Here is a 23,872-nt window from a genome sequence, read left to right as displayed (position 1 = left end):
TTCAAGTTGGCACTGTAAAAGGCTATCTTGCGGCGCTATCAATCTTCAAGCACACTGCGGAGGAACCATCGTATTTCAAACTACCCTTAGTAATACAATTTCTCAAGGGATTAACTAATGTCTATCCTCCAAGACCATTCCAAGTTCCCTTATTGGACTTAAAATTAGTATTACATTTCCTAATGGGTACTCCCTTCGAACCACTCCACTCTTGTTCGCTGAGATTTCTCACTCTTAAAACTGTCCTATTAGTAGCACTAACATCTGCTAGGAGGGTGAGCAAATTACAAGCTCTATCTTGTAAACCCCCCCATACAATTTTCCATAAGGGCAAAGTTGTCCTACAGGTGAAGCCTAATTTCCTCCCAAAGGTGGTTTCTGAATTTCACATCACTCAGAAAATTACCTTACCTTCGTTCTACCCTCCTCCCCATCCGGGGAAAGAGGAAGATAGGCTACATAGGCTGGACCCAAGACGAGCTCTAAGCTTTTACATCAGCAGACTTGCTAGGATTAGGCAAGCAGACCAACTGTTTGTAGGCTACTCGGGTCACAAGTTGGGACTACCCATAACAAAACGGACCATTTCCAGTTGGATTATTTTGGCCATTCTGGAATGTTACAAACTGCCAGGGAAAGAGCCACTCAAAATCTTAGGGCTCATTCAACCAGGGGTATCGCAGCCTCTTCGGCCCTCCAAAGAGGGGTACCGGTCCGAGACATATGTGCGGCTGCCACATGGTCATCCGTACATACATTCGCAAGATTTTACAACCTGGATTCCTCCGCTAGTCAAGAGACCAGATTTGGCAAAGCCGTATTACATTTGGTTAATTCCTAAAAGGGATACATGACATTCTTACTCCCACCTCCAATTACATGCCACTGCTATGAGAGTCTATCTAAGATAAGGAATACGTCGGAGGACACAATCCCTTCAAAGAACAAATTACTTCTTACCTGGTAACGTTCTTTCGATGGGATGTTCCTCCGACGTATTCCTTATTGCCCTCCCATCCATCCCCGCAGTAATACTTCCCTTGTGGTTGCAGCTCACGCTCCTTCAAGGTCAATAGCCAATTTATGCAAGACTTATCTTATGCTACAAAACGGAACTGAGCAATGGACTCCGCGCGTGGCAATTTATGGGCATGGTGACGTCGGCGCCGATACAGTGGCTTTCGAGGGACACCAACTCGGCGGACGTCTACAGAGAAAACATTTCCGAGGCCAGCAAGCTGGAGACGAATTATCTAAGATGGGGAATACGTCAGAGGAACATCCCATCGAAAGAACGTTACCAGGTAAGAAGTTACTTGTTCTTTTGTGGTATACCCCCCTAAAACATTATTTTTGTGGAAATTCTGGTACTTATTGCAAAATTAACCTCTGTTTAACTTTGCGATTCCTACAGGAAAGGAAATATTCTGCTCTATTTTGTGGGTATGCTTTCTATACCGGTTTGTTTGCTGGAAATCAAGCTTATTATTTAAGCATGTGTATGTTGGCATGCTAGACCAGCCAATGACATTAGGAACTCTCTTCCTCCATTAGGAAGGTGCATTTCAGCAGATCGAGGTCTACTGCAAGCATCACGACATCTTTAGTCAATTTCAATCTGACATTGGCAAGTGCTTTGAGAATTGCGCCATTGAAGCTGTACATTCTGCCTGCCAGGTAAGGAATTGTCCCACTGTGCACGTCATGTAGTGTGCGACTCATGGATTGTAGGTAATTTTCTACCAAGCCAAATAGTTTTCATGATGACCACAATTGATAATCATTTGGTAAATGAAAGTTCATTAGAAATGGTGTCATTTGCATGCTTACTAACTGTACTGAAAACGATTTGGTGTGACAGTTTCCAGGTGGCTCTGGTGTGATTATTTTGACCTATTAACTTGAACATGATATCCCTTCTTGTGTGCGTGTGTCGAAGACTTTTCTGAAGTCCTCCTGGCGAGTGTACAAGGTTTTCTGCAAAGTTATTCTGGCTCTCACACTAGTGAAGTAAAAGAGCAGTTCTGCTCCCTCTTAGGAGGATGGAGAATCTGGCTATCTCTCAGCTAAACCTCCACACGGAATCAATCAGTTGTTTCCACGACCATCAGTCTGGCTTCAGAGCATCCAGAGACATGGACACTGCTCTAATGAACACCTGTGAAGACCTGCTCTCAACACTAACACTCCCTCCTTGATCTCTCCTCCGCCTTTGACACGGTTTGCCACAACATACTGATCTCACGGATTTGTGACACCCTGTCAATCGCAGGTCAGGCTTTGTTTGGTTAGCCTCTTATCTCTGAGACCGCCCATCCCATGTTGAACTTGATGCATTTCTCTTGACTATCACCCTCTCAACCTGTGGCTTGCCCCTGGGTTGTAACCTATCCCCTGGTTCTTCAACGTCACCATAGCTACCCTGGCACGTGTGATTGCCACTTTCACCTCTAATTTCCAGTGTTATGTGGATGACACGCAACTATCCTTCAGGCTACCCTGAGCCGCCGCCTCCTCCTCACTCATACTTGACTCTGCTATTCAGTCATGTTGTGCTGCAAACAACCTTTGTCTCAATGCCAGTAAAACTGACATTGTTTGCATTGGGACCCCTGCTCCCGCTTTACCCCTCTAACTCTGGCTGGCCTCCCTTGGCCCTGCCCCCAACCCCACCTATGAGGGCAGAAACCTGGGGGTTGTCTTCAACTCCACTCTATCCTTCTCTCACATTTCTGACATCTCAAAAAAGTCTATCGAGTACACCTCCTCAGAGGCATTCTACCTTTTCTAATTTTCCCCAAGCGTCTCACTGTCTCTAGAGCCATAGATCGCTCTAAGCTGGACTACTGCAACATCCTTTTCCTCAACTTCCCTGCTTCTGCCCTGCTCCCTCTGCAACTCATCCAGAACAGAACCGCAAGACTTATCCTTGGCCTCAAGCCCAGGAACTGCATCTCTCTGGCGCTCTCTGTGGCTCTCTGTGGCTGTAAGGATCTAATTCAAGACCCTCTGCATTGTCCACAAGGCTTTCTCGGGCCTGGGACCTACTTGCCTTCAACGTTGCTTTCCTAAATACTGTCCCTCTCGAGCCCTCCTACATCCAACCTTCAGCGAGAGAGCCGGATCGCCAAGCATAGAGTTGGAGGGGGATCCATTTCCTCAGCAGGCGCATCCCTCTGCGACAGCCTCCCCGCCACTTTCTGTCTTGAGCCTGATATTCTTAAGTTCCGGAAACTCCTCAAGACCTTCCTCTTCTCCTCTTCCTTCTCTCACCCTACCCTGCTAACAGCACTCTTCTCTTCCTTCTCTCCCTCCTTTCCATACAGCTTACTGACTGGCCGCCTAGTGTATCTGAGTCTCACAGGGCCCAGGCACTCCTGCCAGTCCTTCTGCACTTGCTCAGGGCCCTGCACCCCACCCCACCCACTGTACTTGAAATAAATCCTTGAGCGCTTCTCTCTCCGCACTTCACCAGTCTCTACCGACTGGGTGCACTTGGTGCCCTGCCCCTCCCCTCCCCTCCCTGCCCTGCCCGCACTTGCAAGATCTTTATATAGCCCTGCCTGAAGATCGTTCTGTCTGTTCTCCCTGTCTTCACCCCTTAATGTGCACTTGGAAAAAAACGCATAATCGCTCTCAGGCCTATTTGCTGTGTCTAAACTGCTAAATGTATCCTATTCACTTAATCTGCCTGTGCAGACCGTTCTCATCTCAGAAATTCAAGGGCTCTGAGTGACTGTTTTTTACCCAGGTTCCCACCCTCCTTTAGCGCTTTGAAACACTTATCTGTGTATAGGCGCTTTATGAATAAACATTACCATACCATTACCATGAGACCTACACCAAGGTATAGTAGTCACAAATGGCACACAATCAAAGTGAGTTCTCGCAGAAGTATATGAAAAAAAGGGAAGTACTAAAACAAATATTTAACTAGTATTATAAAAATAAATAGTAGTGTTGCGAAACGTCCCAACACCTTTAATACAAGTAGGAAAAAAATGGTGCAGATTATTACAGCTTGGACTACAACACTTAATTGTGCTTTAAATAAGTGAATTAGTGATTTAGTCCCACAAAAAGCATTTAAATTCACAGGTATAATAATTGCGGTGAAAATTTAACATAAGAGTGAAATGTGATGAATCCTGCTGAGTCATCACTGAACACCAGCCTAGGATCTCCTCCCATGTGGCCAGGGGAAGGCAGCTGCTACCTGATCCTAAATCTGGGGGTGGTATCATGAGGGAGTATCACATGAGAGAAGATGGCTGCCATGGGGCAGGGTGACTCCTTCGAGAGGGACAGTATTCATCTTCCTGTGAGGATGAGTCCTGTAATTCCCAAATATCTCATGACATGCTGTCATTGTACAAGTCCCTCTCATGAGGAAACTCAAAGAACCTTCTGTGAAAAGTTACCTAGACAGAATAAGTTGCATACCTTGAGAGATTCTAAAATGGAGATGACCTCCTCTAATGGTCTTGATTCTGTCTTGGGTCGAAATCTTAGCCCTAATGTTAAATAAGACATCACTCATATTACATCTCCTAATTCTGTTTACATCTAGTTCAACAATCAAATGGAAATGAAAGGACTTAAGACTCAAACCAATTATGGACTTCAAGATCCATATTGCCTGTTGTACTGGGACGAGAAATAAGGACCAAGTGTCAATGAGGATCAAAAGTGCCATTGAAGGGAATATGCGGTGTAGTTGTTTGAAGGCAAAACAGCTGAGTGGGACATTTAAACCTGAAAATGCACCACAGCTAGGGAGAAAAAAAGAAGAGGCTGAAGCAGTCCGGGAAGATACAAAACCAGTTGGGCTGCAGCAGGAGTGCGGGCTCCAGCAGAAGCCGACGTGCAAAGAGAAGGCAGGCAGCTTTGCAGAGTACATTTAGCAGGAAGCAGGGTCATGGTCCGCAGCGGGAAGAGAGTCCCAGCTGTGTGGGAGACATGCTCCCGACCAGAGTTCCTAGGAGGATGCAGGGACCCAATGGGACCGGCAGGACGCAAGAGACGAGCTATGAAGGTGGTGGCAGGTACAGAAGAGCTGTCAAACGGATTACTGATCCGCCAAGGGTCCGCAGCAGTAGGGAGCAAAACGGAGACGCCAAACAAAGCTGGCAAGTTGGCTTGCGAAAGAAGGTAACCCTGGGTGCTCTGAGTGGAATGTTTGTTAAAATCAGCCAATTTTGTATATTGAGCAAATAGAATAAGAAGGCAAAAAGGGCGCAATTCTCCATTTATGAAACGTCAACTTGGGGAAACCAGTAACCCATATTGCCAACAGCCTAGAGGTCATGAAGAAGTAAAAAGGTCAACAGCGCAGAGACTACAACAAAGAGATAAAAGGGTGACAAGAGCGCAATTCTCCTTTCCTGAGACACCATTTTGGGGAAAGCTGTAAACCATATTGCCACTGACGGAAGAGACCAACTGTAGTAGTAGTTTTTGTTCCTGGCAGGAGAGCGAACCCGGAAAGAAACAGTTGCTTTGAAGAAAAGTGGTTGTGGTAAAAAGGTGTTGTGGAAAGATATCAGTAACTTATCATTCTGACAAATCATTTTTCTCTGCTCATAATCCACATGTGCTTGAACCCCCTATGCGTTGTTTTTGCATTGTTTTCCAAGGGGGTGGGTTCTTTGAGCCTTTGCCTTTGTCTATTATTCTTATGTGACCATTTTTGGGAGGCGTTTTATCCTTACGGCGCACAATCCATTTGCCTTTGAAATCCCCTATGCGTTATTGCATTGTTTCTCCTTGGGGTGGGTTCTTCGAGCGTGTCTATGCGCTTTTCTTGGATTGTTTTTCTTCGGGGGTGGGTTCTTTGAGACTTACTAGGATTTTTCCCTGCTCATGATCCACTTGGTTATGAGACCCTCTTAAGTGCTTTTATTGGACTATTTCTTCGACGGGGGACAAACTGTTACATCCAGGCCAGCTGACTGGAAAGGACCTGGGACTGCTTTGGGCCTTTTTTTTATTTATATCTCCATTTCTGAAGCCCGAGTGCTGCCTTGTCCCCTCTCTCTCTCCCTCTCAGCTTCCTGTGTTTTTACCACCTCCACCCGCCGCCCAACCAGCCCACCCCCCGTGATTGGCTATTGCCAGCAAGGCGAGTGCAGGCCTTGCCGCCTCGCCAATCTCAATATCCAGGCCAGGTGAGTGGAAAGGCCCTGGGACTGCTTTGGGCCCGTTTTTTATTTATATCTCCATTTCTGCAGCCCGAGTGCAGCCTTGTCCCCTCTCTCTCTCCCTCTCAGCTTCCCGTTCTTTTACCACCTCCTCCCGCCCACCCACCCCGTGATTGACCACCTGATAGACATACCTGGCCTGCCCAGGGCAGCCCACTGCCCGGCAGCCCGCTTCAGCTAAGGGCCCCAAGGCAAAGGACGGCTTCTACATTGGCGGCTCCTGGATCTGTCTGCAGGGGAAGTCAATGAAGCCAGCAGTCAACAGACACCAACATAAACTGTAAGTGTGGCATGGGTGGGGTGTAGACCAATTACTCTATTCCATAAAGCCCCTGCCACTCTACCTTACCTTTCCATATTGCAGACTGCCATAGACCTATGCATACTTAGATATTTGTGACCACCAGCCTAAATCTATTCATGGCTGGACTGTAAATATTGCCTTGTATTGCATACTTCCATGATTGCCAATGTTAACTAGTGCCAAACCTAGAGAGAACTGTGAAGATTGGCCTATGCCGCTTCTAGATAGGATTGTGGCTGTTAGCATGCGCCAAACTTAGATGAGCACGTAACTTTAGCATGCGTCGCATCTAGATAGAAATGTGAATGTTAGCATTTGCCACACTTAGATGGAATTCTTAATTTGAGCCTGTGTCACATCTATATAGAAATGTGAATGTTAGCATGTGCCACTTAGATGGAATTCCTACTTTGAGCCTGCGTCGCATCTAGGTAGAAATAAAAATGTTGGCATGTGTCACACTTGGATGGAATAGTGAGTGATAGCATGCATCACACCTAGACATAATTGCAAGGACAGCAATGCCAATTAATCAATCCCCTAACAATTTCACCCCTCTGAATACACCTCTCAAACTCTAACCAAACACAACCACAGGCCTACAACACCACAATCTGCACAAACTTCACTACACTGCAACAACACAACTAACCACACGTAGACTTGCACAACAGCACACAATGTCTACCGACCATAAAACACCCCAAACCCAGCCAACAGACCCACCGGGCTGAGGCTGCCAACAACACATCACTGCTCTCTTGCACTTTTCCAACTTATTCCCACTAACACACCCCCCCTTCCCTTTTTCAGAGCTGCCAGTGCGCCAGGGGACCACTCCGGTGGTGATAGTGCGCGGTACAAATAGCCTTTAACATCAAGAAAGACATTGGGCCTAATTCACACAAGTGTTTTATAATGGAAAAACTCAAATCGAAAACGCTCTGTGAATTAGGTCCATTGTGTGAAAGAAAACAATTGCCTTGGTTTGAGCTAGTGTTTTGTGAAAGAGACATTTGCTTTACCAGGAATGATACTGTGGAGGATAATTATTGCTTTGCTTTTTGAACAAGTGATTGTGAAAGACATTTAATTTACCAAGAGGAAGGACGCAGCGGATGGAAAAGACATTTGTTCTAAACAGAACTTTGTTGAATCAGAACTTTTCCAAAGGTATAATTGAATTGATCCAGGGAAAGTGAGTCCAACCCTGGTCACAAGGAGTACTTTCTAATAGTTTGAACCTTTGCACTGTTTGGTTGTATGTTCCTTGTATATTTTTGTTGTATGTATTGCTGTGAGGGTCAGAGAGTTGTTGGACACTAGGTCATCGTTCTTTAGTTTTAGTTTGCTAGGTAGGGATATTTCCTGTTAGGATAGTGAGTTTTTCCTCACCCCTTTTTATTTTAATAAATGGCAAACCTTGAGAAATCTGGCAAAGTTTGTCCATAAAAACAAATGGGACAAAATCAATAGTTCACTGATTCGTATAGTGAAAATGTAAGTGCATTTTACCTATGGCAACATAAGGGAAGAAGGCAGCAACCAAACAACTTAGGATAGAGCGGGTGCCTTCCATGAAGAGATCTGACTCCAGATTTGATGAACAGAGACCCAAGATTGGATGTCTGCACAATGGACCACCAACCTACTGAAGGTTTCTGTTATGGTCAGGTGGGGGCTTTGAAGAGGGGCTGCACACACAGCTCATGAGCCCTGTAAAAGAGAGCCATCAACATTATGTGGGTCTGAGGAAATATTTTCTTTGCTTCTTTTCTCCCTTAGACTTCTAATGGACACCCTATCATTTTGCTATTTTGTGCTTCCTGGCCTCACTTTTTGAAGGTAAGTAAAGCCCCCCGCTTTACTTGCCTGGTCTTTTTGCTCCCTCTTATGGGGAAACTGATCAGTCCCTAAGACTATCAGTACTGGGAGACGATCTCCTTTAGTGGATTTCTTGTATTTCTAAAGCTGCACACATCTCCTTTATGTGAAGTGCGGTTAGGAATCTGTGTGTCCTTATAACCTTTCCTTTTGTAACTTTATGGTTGCAATTAAAATGTGTACAGGATGGGCTGGTAGCAGTTTATTTTTCTACCATATTTTTGACTGTTTCCTTGTGCACTTTTGCATTTTACCGCATAAGGCGTTAAAGAGTACCAGCTCAGTTCATAAGGGTTTATTTGACAGTCTTTAGCACATCAACAATATTACAACACAAACTAGTTTGTTAATTTAAAGCATATAAAAACGCTTAAGACAATCATTACATCGGCTCTGTATAAAATAAAAAAAGATAAAACAGATGATCAGTTACATCAAAAAGATATAAAAATATCTCCTCAGTTTTTAAATTCCTGCTGAATGTCTAATCAAATAATTCCTGTGCCCATGCTCGATAAACCTCAACACTAGATAGACAACATTTGGGTCAGCAGCCGTTTTACATAAGTGTATCACTTACGTTAGTCTAGAAAAACAGGCTTGTTTAAAAAACAAAAAAGGAAAGCAGTACATCACTCCCAAATCCCTGAGTTTATCACAAAATAGCATAAAGTGCAGCATGCATCAATATTCCTATTGCACAACAGGCAGATGTCTGAGTTAGAGGTCTTCCAGTGGTGAATACATTTAGCAACCTTTAGAGTATCTTGCCTATACTCCAAATAAAGTGCTTTTGCTCATGCAGTTAGGGTATTCCTCTAATATAAAATCATTTTTCAAAACCAAATATTGAGCCACTGTTTTCAATCATAGGCACGACCTTGCAAGCTCATCCCACAAATCTCTCTGTGCTGCAGTTTTCACCTCATTCCTGCTGCTTTTGGTTTGCAATGCCGGGTTCAGCCACAGACTACTTCAATTAATGGCGCTCAGCTGCTGCTTAATATGCAACACCCAAGGGAGAGAACACCCTTCAGCAGATTCTAATATATGGTTCAGGGTCTCTAGATTTCACAAGTTCTGGTGCTGCCCAGAGCCTAGTCCAATAGAAAACTGTGTTATTGTCTCCAAACCACATTCCATGTGCAGCAGCCTGTTAGGAAAGTATCGTGGTACTTTCAAAAGCTTTCAGAAATGTATTCTTCATACAAGCCAGTTTTTGGCATTCACTAACACCATAACTCAGCCCTATATAAGGCTGCTCAGGTGGTTTGTGCCGTGTAAATTTCAATCGCTGGGAATAGCCACCCCAAACCCCCTTCATGGCTTGCAAAAATAATTATAAGTCCACCACTGTTTTCCCCCAGAGTTCTACAGGATTTCCCATTCTGAGCAGACCAATAACCAATATCTGAAAACCTAATTCCAAGGAAATCGTAAAAACCGACTTGTTTTAGTCTAGTTCCATCCACCTCCAAAGTCTGGTCACAGATCTTTTAGGCCTAAACACCAGCATCTTCGTTTTTTCTTTGTTCAGTGACAACTGCAATCGATCACAGATATTAACAAAACAGCCTAGGGAATGTTTTAGCTCCAACGCTGATGACTCCAAAACCGCGTTGCCTGTGAATAAAGTGCCAGGGTTGGATCCGAGCCCCAACTGTGGGGAATCAAATTTCTCCACAGAACATAGGTTCCAAGATTACTTTATGTATAAAGGCAAACAGAAGCAGGGCAAGGACAGTCTTGATGCATGCTCTGTCTACCTAAAGGGATCAGTAGCTTCTGCAGCCATTCCCCAGTGTACAACAGCTGTATTGCCTATTTCTGAGGCTTGTGGATCTGCTTAGATCACATGCTATGCATAGGCTGACATCTAGTGGTAGCCGCAGAGTATTACATTTTTTTCTTTTTGAAACTCAAATGCCGTTGACAGGGCATGCCAGTAATACTATCACTAGTGTGACGTCCAGTTTACCCATGGTCCTTCACGCAGCGAGGTCCCACACATTGTTTTTTTCCGCCATCTTAGTCGGACGCTTGCCGCGGAGTTCCTTCTTGGCTGATGTTATTACTTAGAAAAAAGTTTGGAGTTAGACGTTTTCTGTCCTTTCGACAACCGTACACTGCAAGATCTCTGGCAACAGCTTTCGGGGCAAGACATCCGTCGACTAATGACTTCTGTCTCAACAAACTTTGTCTGTGGCCTACCTAGGCCCCAACGGGCTTCGGCCCTGTAGGGAGAGCGGGAGAAGGTTCATATTCCATCTCACTTAGAGAATGCATATTCCACTATACTCGTATTCCACCAGGCTGCCATCTTTATTCACTGTGGAAAATACTCCTTTAAAATTCTGTCCTTCCGGTAACAGGAAGTTACCCGGGAAGGATTGACAGTGTGTAACATTTGCCTCCCTAGGAACCACACTGAAAAACAGTGCCAGTCTTGGAAATTGTTTAGGCCTAAAACTTTAAAGGACTGCGTTAGGGAGAATTCGCAGAAATGTGCTAATTCACTTCTACTTAGAGACCCCCAGCACTTTTGCTGGACTTTAGGACTTTTAATTTTTATCCTGGAGAGAGTGACATCTTTTCTCCAGCATGGGGTCTGGCATGGATTCACATGCTCATGAATATTCCCCGTCGTCAGGCTGGGAATCCTCGGTAAAGAATAAATCAGTTTCTGATCTGTCTTTCGTAGTAGTAACCAATCACTGATCTCTGCGTCATACTGACCACAGCCAATGACTGCCATCTCCCTAAGCCCCGCCTCTGGCAGCCATCTTCAGATCTTTACCGCACGTTCAAGTGTTGGGAGTCCTCGTGCTTAGCTCTCGAGCTTTTACTGCGTGTTTCGCGCTTTTTCAGGTGAATTTTCACTTTTTTTCGGTTAATCGAGCCTCAAGCTCCACTGTTTCTACTCCCGTTAACGGGTACCCATTGCAGGATTTTCCTACGCCCCTCAAGGGTGAAGATTTCGTCGAATCAACCCTTTGGAGGATTCCAGAAGATTCGCAGCCTACTTCGAGATGGCCCAGGACGCGAATTTGTCACCCGGACCCAAGCTGTTTCGCAGCTGCCCTGGATGCGGGCTGCAGAATGTGTTTAAGGAGGACGAACATTCACGATGCCTCTACTGTCTTCATGGGGACAAGACTCATGTAGAGAAGGACTGCCAGTTCTGCAAGAACTTGTCAGAGCGGACCATGAGGGACCGTCGATCTCGTCTCGCCAGCTGGTTGGAGAAGGGCTCGATGGGTGAGAAGAAGAAGAAAGGGTCCGAGCGGGCTTCTAAGTCCTGTGCGGGCGCCCCGGCGACGGGGGCCCAACACCAGGCCAAGCGCCGCGAGTCCGCTGGCTCCGGGAGCGCCGAAAGGTCGGGCTCTTCGGTCGCCAGGCAGGGCGCACCTTCCCCGGCACCGTCAACCACGAGCCAGCGCTCCGGTTCGGGGAAGAGGAAGTCTGAGACCCCGGATAAGCTTCGGGAGAAGCCCCGTCCGATCTCGGGAGAGGGGGAGCAAGGCGTCGCCCCTCCCCCTAAGGAGAAGGCCCAGGACGCACCTAAGGTGGTGAAGGCCCCTACCCAGCAGGCAAAGGCCTCTATCGAGGCGATCGAGGCGACTCTGGCCAAGCCGGCAGAGACCCCGCCAGCGGAGACTGCCTCCGGGACTAGAGTTTCCCTGCCGCCAAGGAGGGAATCCTCTTTTCAGACTATCGTCATGGCCCCCATGATGGAACAAGGAGGGGGGGGGGCACGGTAGCCTCCTCGAGCTCGGAGTCAGCCTCGGAGGGGGAACTGACCGAGGTTGCAAGGAATCTCGAAGTACATTTTGAGAAGGTTCGGTCCCGCAAGGAAGATCCTCGGGAGATAACCGAGGAAGACGACGATGGCGAGGAAGAGCAGCCTTCCCTTCCGGCGCAGCCGGAACCTAGGCCTCAGGATAGCTCGGCGGCCATTTTGTTTGCGATCCAGTCCTTATGCTCTGAGATAAGGATGAGATTACCACGGCCCAGGCCGGAGGACCCTCAACCTGGCCCGTCGGGAAGTCCTCAGAACAAACGACGGAGGACCCAACCCTCTCCACCGCTCACCCCCGTAAGGCCTGCAGTTCCCTCCTCATCCTCCCACGAGTCGGGAGATGAAGGTGCAGTGGGCTCAACGACAGGTTCTGAGGGCGACGACGGAACGGGTCTCCCGTCGCACGGGCATCTCCGCCCGACGAGATTGGCTCATTCCACGCCATGATCGCCAGGGCGTCCGAATTGTTCCAGCTCTGCCCGGAGGAGCAGAAAAAGGAAGGTTTCCTCTATCACCGCCGGGAGGCCAAGAGGAAGACTGTCATTGCGGTGCCTCTAATCGATGACATCTGGGAGGAGGGCCTGTCGGTACTCAAGAACCCCTCCACGGCACCAGCCAAACGGGACCGGTAGGAGAAGAAGTATTGGGTCCCCGAGACCGCTCTCCTGTGCCTCAGGGCCCAGCCAACGCCAGACTCCGTCGTCTCGGTGGCGGCGAAGAAGAAAGCGGCGGGGTCAGGAGCCTCAACGTCGAATTCCCCTCCGGACGGCGAGGGAAAGAAGTTGGACGCCATGGGGCGACGGGTCATTTCGTCGGCGGCGACGACGGTCAAAGCGGCCAACGCCCTGGCGATCGTGGCCCGTTACGACAGGGAGCTCTGGTTTAAGCTGGCCCCCATATTGGACTTTCTACCGGACGACAAGAGGTCTGAGGCCCTGGAAATACTTCAAGAAGTTGTCTCCGGGCGACCGACTTCCGTCAGGACGTCCAGACCAGGGTGTTGGACATGCCGTTCGACGGCAGAAACTTGTTCGGGAAGGCGGTGGACGAATCCCTCCAAGCCATAAAGACGGACACGGAGACGGCCCACGCCCTAGGAGCCCTTCAGCAACGACGGCCCTTTCGGAGCTCCGGAGGCAGACAGGCGGCCTCCAAGGGATCCAGCAGTGGCTCGTCCTACCGCCAGGCGGCACGCTCCTCGTCTCAGGAGGCCTACAGGGGTCGCGGCAAGCAGGGAGCGCCTTGCTGCCGTCGGCAAGGTGGCCAGGGCGGCAAGGCCACCACCTCCAAGCAGGACTGAACCGGCCGTGGCCTCGGGCCCCCACCGAAGCACCCCGGTGGGAGGCCGGCTGACGAAGTTCGTCGGCGTGTGGAAGTCCATCTCCACCGATCGTTGGGTGCTGGATACCCTGGCAAGAGGACACTCTATCGAATTCCTGAAGAAGTGCCCTCACATTCCACCTGTGGCCAGGAAGGAAAATCGCGTTCCGCAACTGCTGTTGGAAGTACGGGCGATGCTCAGGAAAGGCGCCATCGAGCCCGTCCCGAAGAGGCTCCGGGGCTCCGAGGTGTACTCAAGGTACTTCCTCGTCAGGAAGAAGACGGGCGGCTGGCGCCCCATCCTGGACCTTCGTCGTTTGAACAAATACATCAGGTCACAAAAGTTCAGGATGGTCACCCTCCAGCACGTGCTGGGACAGCTGGAGGAAGGCGACTTTCTATCGTCGCTGGACCTGGAGGATGCATACTTCCACGTTCCCATCCTCAGAAGTCACCGAAAGTTCCTCAGGTTCGTCGTCCAGGGACGCCACTACCAATTCAGAGCACTGCCGTTCAAATTGAAGTCGGCCCCCAGGGTCTTTACCAAGTGCCTAGCACCTGTGGCGGCGCGGCTGCACCTGCAGGGGATCCACGTCTACCCCTACCTGGACGACTGGCTCATCCGCTCAAGGATGAGGGAACTCGCCGTCGAACACACTGCGAGGACCGTCCAGCTACTCGCAGACCTGGGATTCGCCATAAATTACCCAAAGTCCCACCTGGTGCCGTCGCAGGTGGCCCTGTTTCTGGGAGCGAAGCTCGATACAGTGAGGCGCCTGGCGGCACCGTCGGAAGAACGGACGAAGACCATTCTGGGCAAAGTGCAGCGCCTGCTAGCCACGGACGTGGCCAGGGTGAGGTCCATCAAGTCCCTCCTGGGGATTGATGTCCTCTTGCATCTACCTGGTGCGCCTATGCAGTCTACGCATGCACCCTCTTCAAGAATTTCTCGAGGCCCGTTGGACGCAGGCGACGGGCACCTTCGAAGACAGGGTCCCCCTCAACGAGGGGTTCCGGCAGGCGATTCAGTGGTGGGGCGTTCGAGCGCACCTCACGGCGGGCAAGGACTTTCAGACGCCGGCGTACCAGGAGACGGTGACGACGGATGCTTCCCTGGAAGGTTGGGGCGCCCACACCGGAGATCTCCACGCAAGAGACCTCTGGCTCCCGGAGGAGAAGCTCCTGCACATCAACATCCTGGAACTCCGAGCCGTGTTCTGGGCTCTCAAATCATTCCTCCCGTCGCTCAAGGGCAAGGTGGTGAGGATCTTCACAGACAACACCACGACAATGTTTTACATACGGAAGCAGGGAGGTACCAGATCCCCAGCCCTATCCAAGGAGGCACAGGATGTGTGGTACTGGGCGGTCGCCCAGTGGATGTTCCTGGTTCCTTTCCACCTGGCAGGAGAAAGAAACGCCATCGCCGACTCGCTCAGCAGGGAGCTGCGCGCGTGTTCCGAGTGGGAGCTGCGCCAGGGATCAACTCTTCCGACGATGGGGCAAACCCCAAATCGACCTGTTCGCAACAGCGACGAACTTGAAGTGCCAAAGGTTCGCCAGCAGGTTTCCCCAGCCGAGAAGCATGGGCGATGCGTTCTCGTTCCCCTGGGACGGCCTATACCTGTATGCGTTCCCTCCATTGCCATTGCTGCTTCGACTCATCAACCAGCTCAAGAGGTCCCGGTGCAGGATGATCCTCGTCACACCGGCGTGGCCGAGGCAGATCTGGTTCCCGGACCTTCTGGACTTGTCAACGTCCCCATCCATCAAGCTGTCGGCGGACGCGGATTTTCTCTCCAGAGAAGGAGGCGCCATCTTCCACCACGACCCGGCGTCGCTGAACCTGCAGGCTTGGCTCCTGCAGCGCTAGAGTTTGGAGGGTACGATATAACGGCCGACTGCAGAGAGGTTCTTGCAAAGGCCAGGGCGTCCTCGACTCTCAAATGCTACAAGTGGAAGAGTTTCTCTATCTGGTGCCGAGCACAGAAGATCAACCCCCTACGGATTACGGCCCCTCAGGTGCTGCCGTACCTGCTATCGCTGGCAAAGGCTAGGCTAGCCCACGCCTCCATTAAGATTAATCTGGCGGCGATCTCCAGATATACCAGGACCACAGGACGGACGTCCCTGTGGTCCCATCGACTGGTGAAAGAGTTTATGAAAGGACTGTTCCGGTCGTTCCCGCCGGTGAAGGCCCTGGCCCCGGCGTGGGAACTTAACGTGGTGCTGACTAGGCTCATGGGGCCCCCATTCGAGCCGATGCACTCCGCACCGATGAAGTTTGTGTCATGGAAGACTGCATTCCTGGTGGCCATTACCTCTGCACGACGTGTGGGAGAGATCCAGGCCCTGTCCTACAAAGCACCGTACTTGACTTTCCATGCCTCGAGGGTGGTGCTTAGGACGCACCCCTCCTTTATGCCCAAGGTGCCGTCGGACTTCCATCTTAACGAGCCCCTGGTGTTACCTGTTTTCTTCCCGTCTCCTTCGTCGCCGGCTGAGAGGACTTTGCACTCGCTGGATCTGGCTAGAGCGCTGAAGTTCTACGTGGACCTCACGAAGAGTTTTCGGAGGACATCACAGCTGTTTGTGAACTTTGGACCTGTGAATCAAGGGAAGGCTCTCTCGAAGTCTTCTATTTCCAGATGGCTCTCCGGCTGCATCATGCACTGCCACCGTTTGGCTAACCGACCGCTGCCAGGCTGTCCGAGAGCCCATTCGACCAGAGCGATATCTGGTGTGCCCCTGCTGGACATCTGCAGGGCTGCTACGTGGAGGTCGACGCACACCTTCACGAGATTCTACTGCGTCGATCGGGATTCCAGGGAGGAGTCCAGGGTCGGCCAAGCAGTGCTGCGCAACCTGTTCGCTTAAGGTGAGCCTGGTGAGGAGGTAAGAGATGCTTAATATTGAGTTGTTGTATTGCTTAATGTTGAGCCTTTGCCACCTCCCGTGGTTGTGCATGTGTGTACTGCTATGTATTCTTATATTCATGAGCATGTGAATCCATGCCAGACCCCATGCTGGAGAAGGAACAAGTTACTTACCTGTAACTGTTGTTCTCCAGCATGGGTCTGGCATGGATTCACATGCGAACCCTCCCGCCTACCCCTCTGCGGCTCTTCACTTGGTCATACTGCCACTTCACGTGCTACCAAATCTGAAGATGGCTGCCAGAGGCGGGGCTTAGGGAGAGGGCAGTCATTGGCTGTGGTCAGTATGACGCAGAGATCAGTGATTGGTTACTACTACGAAAGACAGATCAGAAACGAAACTGATACTGATTTTTTCTTTACCGAGGATTCCCAGCCTGACGACGGGGAATATTCATGAGCATGTGAATCCATGCCAGACCCATGCTGGAGAACAACAGTTACAGGTAAGTAACTTGTTCCTTTCCCACTCTCTCATGTAATTTTCTTTAATCTGAACTCTGTGTTTCATTTGGTTTTGGAGTCTGACAAACTCCATAGGGATAATCTTTTTACATGGTGTCACACTGCAACTTCAATGCAGTGGCACAGGGAAATCTTTCAGATTTCCTAAAGATTTAAATACCTTCTTTTGGATAAACTACTGTTTCCAAGAGCAGTGAAGTGAAATTGACTTTACTTACATTTGTAACTTTCTAGACCCAGCACACACTATTTTACAATAGGGTGCTGCATGGGTTACTTGGTATCCCCTTTGTCCAGTTTCTCATGTAACATTTTTGTTACCCTTTCTGCAATTAATGTCTTTTGGCAGTGGTTTACTTTTTCCTACCATTGTGCATTTTTACCGCGGGCAGCAATTGCAGCCCTAATAATGCACCCATGGGTGGCCATTTTGTCAAAATGGCCCCAGTCTTCTTTGTTCGCCATTTCTTGTTGGAAAGGTCCTTCTTGAGATTTACTCTGTGTGCCAAACCAGGTTTAGCCCCTTTGTTCAATTTGCCTTTGGCTGAAGCCCGCCTCTTGCTCCAGCGTGTCAGGCAGAGCAGGAAGCAAGGGAGTTTCCCGAAACCCCCTGTGCTTAATCTCCTAGGTGACAGGAATGCACTCTTAGGTGATTGGCTGGCTGACTGTCCTTGGAGGACAGCCACCCTGCTTCCCGAGTGACAGCTAGGCTGGGAATGACTGGGAGAAACCTGCATAAAAGGTGAGGTCTTTTGCTTGGAAGGCAGAGTCGACCACTGGAACAAAGGAATCCGAAGAAGAACATGGAAGAGACACCTGCTACAACTCCTGGACCGTTGGTTTGCCCGGTAAAGCCCTGCTGCTGTGCTGAAGCTCCGAATTCTCCTCGATTAGAGAATCCCTGCAAGGGCGACTTTGCCCCTTGGGTTGGTGGGACCCAGCAACCCCAAAGTGAACTCGTATGGACATACTCTCAGAGCTGGCTGTACTTACATTACTGTTTCTGGAACCGATTGGCAGGGAGAGGAACACCAGTTCAAGTGTCTCATTTTTAAGTCGGACCCGAGCTCCAGGAAGATCCTCCGGACTCCCATGAAGCAGGAGTGACCGAGACTGAGCCACCTCAACAGAGTGCTGGACCCCAGATGTGAGGAAAGTCCATTACGGTATTCGAGAACCGGGTTGGTGCGATTTGTGAGAGATGCAGGGAGCTGAACCCGCAAAGTGCTGCCGATCTGAAGTTTGCCCATTGCTGCCGCTTACCTTCAAATCGTAGTGCAGGAGTCCCCAGACGTCGTCCTTCTTGTGGAACATGAGGATCTGCCAAATAGGAACAGAAGCCAGCTGGAACCATTTCTTCAGACCGAAGGTACTGTAAATTCTCCAGCATGGGGTCTGGCATGGATTCACATGCTCATGAATATTCCCCGTCGTCAGGCTGGGAATCCTCGGTAAAGAAAAAACCAGTATCAGTTTCGTTTCTGATCTGTCTTTCGTAGTAATAACCAATCACTGGTCTCTGCGTCATACTGACCACAGCCAATGACTGCCCTCTACCTAAGCACCGCCTCTGGCAGCCATCTTCAGATTTTTACCGCACGTTCATGTGTTGGGATCCTCGTGCTATTGCTCTCGAGCGTTAGTCCTTTTTTTCGCGCTTTTTCACAAAAAACTTTGATTCTTCGGTCAAAAGAGCCTCAAGCTCCACCGATCCTACATCCGATCAACGGGGACCCGTGTCGGATTCATCTGTGCCCCCTCAAGGGTGAATATTTCGTCGAGCTACACTTCGGAGGACTCCAGAAGCTTCTCAGGCCCGGTCTCGGAGATGGCCCAGGAGAAGGGAAGCTCGACGCCCGGAAAGCTGTTCAGGGTCTGCCCTGGATGCCAGCTGCAGAACGTCTTCAAGGAGGACGAACACTCTTTCTGCCTTTACTGCCTTCATGAGGACAAGACGCACGTGGAGAAGGACTGTGCGTTTTGCGGCAACATGTCGGAACGGACCATGAAGGACCGCCATCAACGTCTCGCCAACTGGCTGGAGGGTAAGAGCCCGTCTGGCGAGAAGAAGAAGAAATCCGAGCGGTCTTCTAAGACCTTTGAGGGCGCCCCGGCGACGGGGGCCCAACATAAGGCCAAGCACCGCGAGTCCGCTGGCACCGGGAGCGCCGAACGGTCGGGCTCTACGGGCGCCAGGCAGGGCGCACCCTCCCCGGCACCATCAACCACGAGCCAACGCTCTGGGTCGGGTAAGAGGAAGGCCGAGCACCCGGCGAAGCTCCTGGAGAGGCCCCGGTCGAGCTCTAAGGCAGAGGAGGAGCGTGGCAGTGCCCCCTCCCTCAAGGATAAGGCGGTGAGCGCACCTAAGGTGGTGAAGGCCTTGATCCATCCGACCAAGCCCTCTATCGAAACGGTCGCGGCGGCCCTGGCTCAGCCTGTGGTGGCTACACCAGTGGTGGCGACCTCAGGGCCCAGAATCTCCCTGCCTCCTCGGAGGGAGTCTTCCTTTGTGCCCATCGATAGGACCCCCGTGAAACCCTCCGTGGGGAAGAAGAAGGGGGGGCAGGGCGTCGTCGTAGATTCGGCCTCAACCTCAGAAGAGGAGCTGATCGAGGTCTTAAGCCACGGCCTAGGCGTGGAAGAAGGCCAGCCCGTCGGAATGGACCCCGACGCAGGTGACGACGACGGCATCGTTGAGGATACCGACGGGGCCCCTGCTCGCCCGTCGGATTCCCCTCTGCCAGCGCCGCAAGACAACTCGGCGGCCATTTTGTTGGCCATACAGTCCTTATGCTCCGAGATAAGGACGAGGCTACCGTTACCGACGGAGGAACCTCTCCCGTCGGGGGATCCAGAACCGGGACCTTCTGGTGTTCCCCCTACCAAGAAAAGAAGGATCCATCCACCACCTCCTTTTCAACCGTCGCGCCCCGTCCAGCCCTCCTCCCCGTCCACCCGAGGGGATGATACGGGGACTGACACGGCAGCGACGGGTACGGACGACGAGGCATACGACGAGGATTTTCCGTCGTCGCCTCCCACCAGGGCTTCTCCGCCCGACGAGATCGGATCTTTCCACTCCATGATCTCCAGGGCTTCCGAGCTTTTCCAACTCTGCCCTGAGGAGAAGAAAAAGGAAGGCTTCCTTTACCAGCGGCGCGAGGCCAAGAGGAAGACGGTCCTCGCAGTGCCTCTGTTGGACGACATTTGGGATGAGGGCCTTTCCCTCCTCAAGAACCCTTCCACGACGCCAGCTAGAAGAGACCGGTACGAGAAGAAGTACCGGGTCCCGGACACGGCCCCCCTATGCCTCCGGGCGCAGCCTACCCCGGACTCCGTCGTCTCCGCGGCAGCAAGGAAGAAAGCGGGGGGGGGGGTGCGGCCTCCACATCGACTTCCCCGCCGGACGGCGAGGGAAAGAAATTGGATGCTATGGGACGTAGAGTCATCTCGTCGGCAGCGACGACGATTAAAGCGGCCAACGCCTTGGCTATCGTGGCCCGCTACGACAGGGAGCTCTGGTACAAGATAGCTCCCCTGCTGGATTTTCTGCCGGACGACAAGAGGGCGGAGGCCCTTGAGATCCTGCAGGAAGGTGAGGTGGCTTCGGACCACGCCATCACCGTGGCGACGGACATCGCCGACACTGGGTTCCGCCAGCTGGGCAACGGCGTTTGCCTTCGACGTCGTGGATGGCTCAAAGCTACGGACTTTCGGCAGGACGTCCAGACCAGAGTCCTGGACATGCCCTTCGACGGGAACAACCTGTTTGGGAAGACAGTGGACGATTCCCTTCAGGCCATCAAGGCGGATACTGAGACGGCCCGGGCCCTTGGAGTCCTGCAGCAACGACGGACGCCCTTTCGGAGCGGCGGAGGCAAGGGCGCCTCCAAAGGTTCCGGCGGCGGTTTCGCTTCCTACCGTCAAGCGGCCCACTCGTCGTCGCAAGAGGCCTACAGAGAACGAGGCAAGTCTAGCGGACCCCGCCGTCGTCGCCAAGGAGGTCAAGGCGGCAAAGCCGCGTCCAAGCAGGATTGAACCGGCCGTGGGGTCGGGCCCCCACCGAAGCACCCCGGTGGGAGGCCGGCTGGCGGGCTTCGTCAGCGTGTGGGAGCCCATCTCCACCGACCGTTGGGTGCTGGACGCCCTGGCCCGGGGCCACGCGCTCGAGTTTCAAAGAAGGTGCCCGCGCGTCTCCCCCGTGGCCAGGAAAGAACTTCACGTCCCTCAACTTCTCCTGGAGGTAAAGGCGATGCTCAGAAAGGGCGCCATCGAACTCGTCCCAAAGAGGCTTCGGGGCTCCGGAGTCTACTCGCGATACTTCCTCGTGAAGAAGAAGACGGGAGGATGGCGCCCCATCCTAGACCTGCGACGGCTGAACAAGTTCATCAAGGCGCAGAAGTTCCGGATGGTCACCCTCCAGCACGTCCTGGGCCAACTGGAGGAAGGAGACTTCCTATCGTCGTTGGATTTGGAGGATGCCTACTTCCACATTCCCATCCTAAAGGGGCACCGAAAATTCCTCAGGTTCGTGGTCCAAGGGCGTCATTACCAGTTCAAAGCCCTTCCCTTCGGACTACGGTCGGCACCCAGGGTATTCACCAAGTGCCTCGCACCGGTGGCGGCGCAGCTGCGCCGCGAGGGGATTCACGTCTACCCCTACCTGGACGACTGGCTCATCCGCGCCAAGACGAGGGAGCTCGCCGCGGTCCACACGGCAAGGACCGTCCAACTCCTCACGGACCTGGGATTCTCCGTGAACTACGCCAAATCCCACCTGGTGCCCGCGCAAGTCGCACTGTTTCTGGGAGCGAGGCTCGACACAGTGTCCCTTCTGGCCTCCCCGTCGGAGGAGAGGACCAGGACCATCTTGGGCAAGGTGCAACGGATGTTGGTGGCCGACGCGGCCAAAGTGAGGTCCATCAAGTCCCTCCTCGGGATGATGTCTTCCTGCATCTACCTCATCCCCATGTGCAGGCTCCGGATGCGCCCGTTGCAAGAATTCCTGGATGCGCGCTGGATCCAGACGACGGGCAGCTTCGAGGAAAGGATCAAGCTCGACGAGAGTTTCCGACGAGCGATACGGTGGTGGGGCACCCGCGCGCATCTGACGGCGGGCATGGACTTCCAGACCCCAGCCCACCAGGAGACTGTGACCACGGATGCCTCCCTGGAAGGGTGGGGAGCGCACACCGAAAATCTGCACGCAAGGGGACTCTGGCTCCCGACGGAGAAGTCCCTGCATATCAACGTCCTGGAGCTCCGTGCAGTCTTTTGGGCCCTCAGGTCCTTCCTTCCGTCCCTCAAGGGCAAGGTGGTGAGGATCTTCACCGACAACACCACCACCATGTTTTACATCAGGAAACAGGGCGGAACCAGGTCCCCAGCGTTGTCCAAGGAGGCGCAGGACCTGTGGCATTGGGCCGTCGCCCAAGGGATTTTTCTGGTGCCGTTTCATCTGGCAGGGATAAAAAACACCATCGCCGACTCACTCAGCAGGGAGCTGCGCTCGTGCCACGAGTGGGAACTACGGCAGGATCTGGTGGATCGACTCTTCCGACGGTGGGGCACACCCCAGATCGACCTGTTCGCGACGGCGACGAACACCAAGTGCCGGAGGTTCGCCAGCAGGTTTCCCCAGACGAGGAGCATGGGCGATGCTTTCTCGTTCCCCTGGGAGGGCCTGTTCCTCTACGCGTTCCCTCCCTTGCCTCTGCTAATCCGGCTCGTCAACCAGCTCAAGAGGTCACGGTGCAGGATGATCCTCGTCGCACCTGCGTGGCCGAGGCAGATATGGTTCCCGGACCTTCTGGACTTGTCAGCGTCCCCGCCGATCAAGCTGCCGGCGGACGCGGATCTACTCTCCAGGGAAGGAGGCGCCATCCTCCACCACGACCCGAAGTCGCTGAACTTGCAGGCCTGGCTCCTGCAGCGCTAGAGTTTGGAGGATACGACATACCGGCCGATTGCAGAGAGGTTCTTGCAAAGGCCAGGGCGTCCTCGACTCTTAAATGCTACGGACACAAATGGAAGAGGTTCTCTGTCTGGTGCCACGCACAGAAGATTAACCCTCTACGGATTACGGCTCCCCAAGTACTGCCGTACCTGCTGACGCTGGCCAAAGCTGGGCTGGCACACGCGTCCATCAAGATTCATCTTGCTGCGATCTCCCGATACACCAGAACCACGGGGCGGACGTCCTTGTGGTCTCATCGTCTGGTGAAAGAGTTCATGAAGGGACTGTTCAGATCGTTCCCGCCGGTGAAGGCTCCGGCCCCGGCGTGGGAGCTCAACGTGGTGCTGACCAAGCTCATGGGACCTCCGTTCGAGCCTCTACACTCGGCCCTGTTGAAGTTTCTATCGTGGAAAACAGCTTTTCTTGTGGCCATCACCTCCGCACGACGAGTGGGAGAGATCCAGGCCCTTTCCTGCAAGGCCCCGTACTTGACTTTCCACGACACGAGGGTAGTGCTCAGGACGCACCCCTCCTTCATGCCCAAGGTACCGTCGGACTTCCATCTCAACGAACCCTTGGTGTTACCTGTGTTCTTCCCGTCGCCTTCGTCGCCGGCTGAGAGGACTTTGCACTCGCTGGATGTAGCTAGAGCGCTGAAGTTCTACGTGGACCGCACGAAGGGTTTTCGGAAGACGTCACAACTCTTTGTGAACTTTGGACCTGTCAATCAGGGGAAGGCTCTCTCGAAGGCTTCCATCTCCAGATGGCTCTCCGGCTGTATCATGTGCTGTCACCGGTTGGCAAACCGACCGCTGCCTGGCCGTCCGAGAGCCCATTCCACCAGAGCGATCGCAGCTACCACGGCGTTCCTATCTGGTGTGCCCCTGCTGGACATATGCAGGGCTGCTACGTGGAGGTCGACGCACACCTTCACGAAATTCTACTGCGTCGACCGGGATTCCAGGGAGGAGTCCAGGGTCGGCCAAGCAGTGCTGCGCAACCTGTTTG

The 23,872-nt window shown here is 52.0% G+C and overlaps 1 protein-coding gene across 3 annotated transcripts in view; it reads left to right on the top strand.

Moving 5' to 3' along the window:
• Positions 1-23,872, top strand: part of RNF213 (ring finger protein 213) — a 3,248,263-nt gene that overhangs the window by 1,039,643 nt on the left and 2,184,748 nt on the right. For all 3 annotated transcript variants that reach the window (XM_069655189.1, XM_069655190.1, XM_069655188.1), the window contains exon 15: positions 1,555-1,677. In XM_069655189.1, the coding sequence (XP_069511290.1) occupies positions 1,555-1,677 (123 nt within the window). The remainder of the gene's footprint in view (positions 1-1,554; positions 1,678-23,872) is intronic.

This window comes from Ambystoma mexicanum, chromosome 3q, assembly GCF_040938575.1.
Source record: "Ambystoma mexicanum isolate Mex_15411 chromosome 3q, UKY_AmexF1_1, whole genome shotgun sequence".
Classification (NCBI taxonomy): Eukaryota; Metazoa; Chordata; class Amphibia; order Caudata; family Ambystomatidae; genus Ambystoma; species Ambystoma mexicanum.
This window is presented reverse-complemented; position numbering and strand designations above follow the sequence as displayed.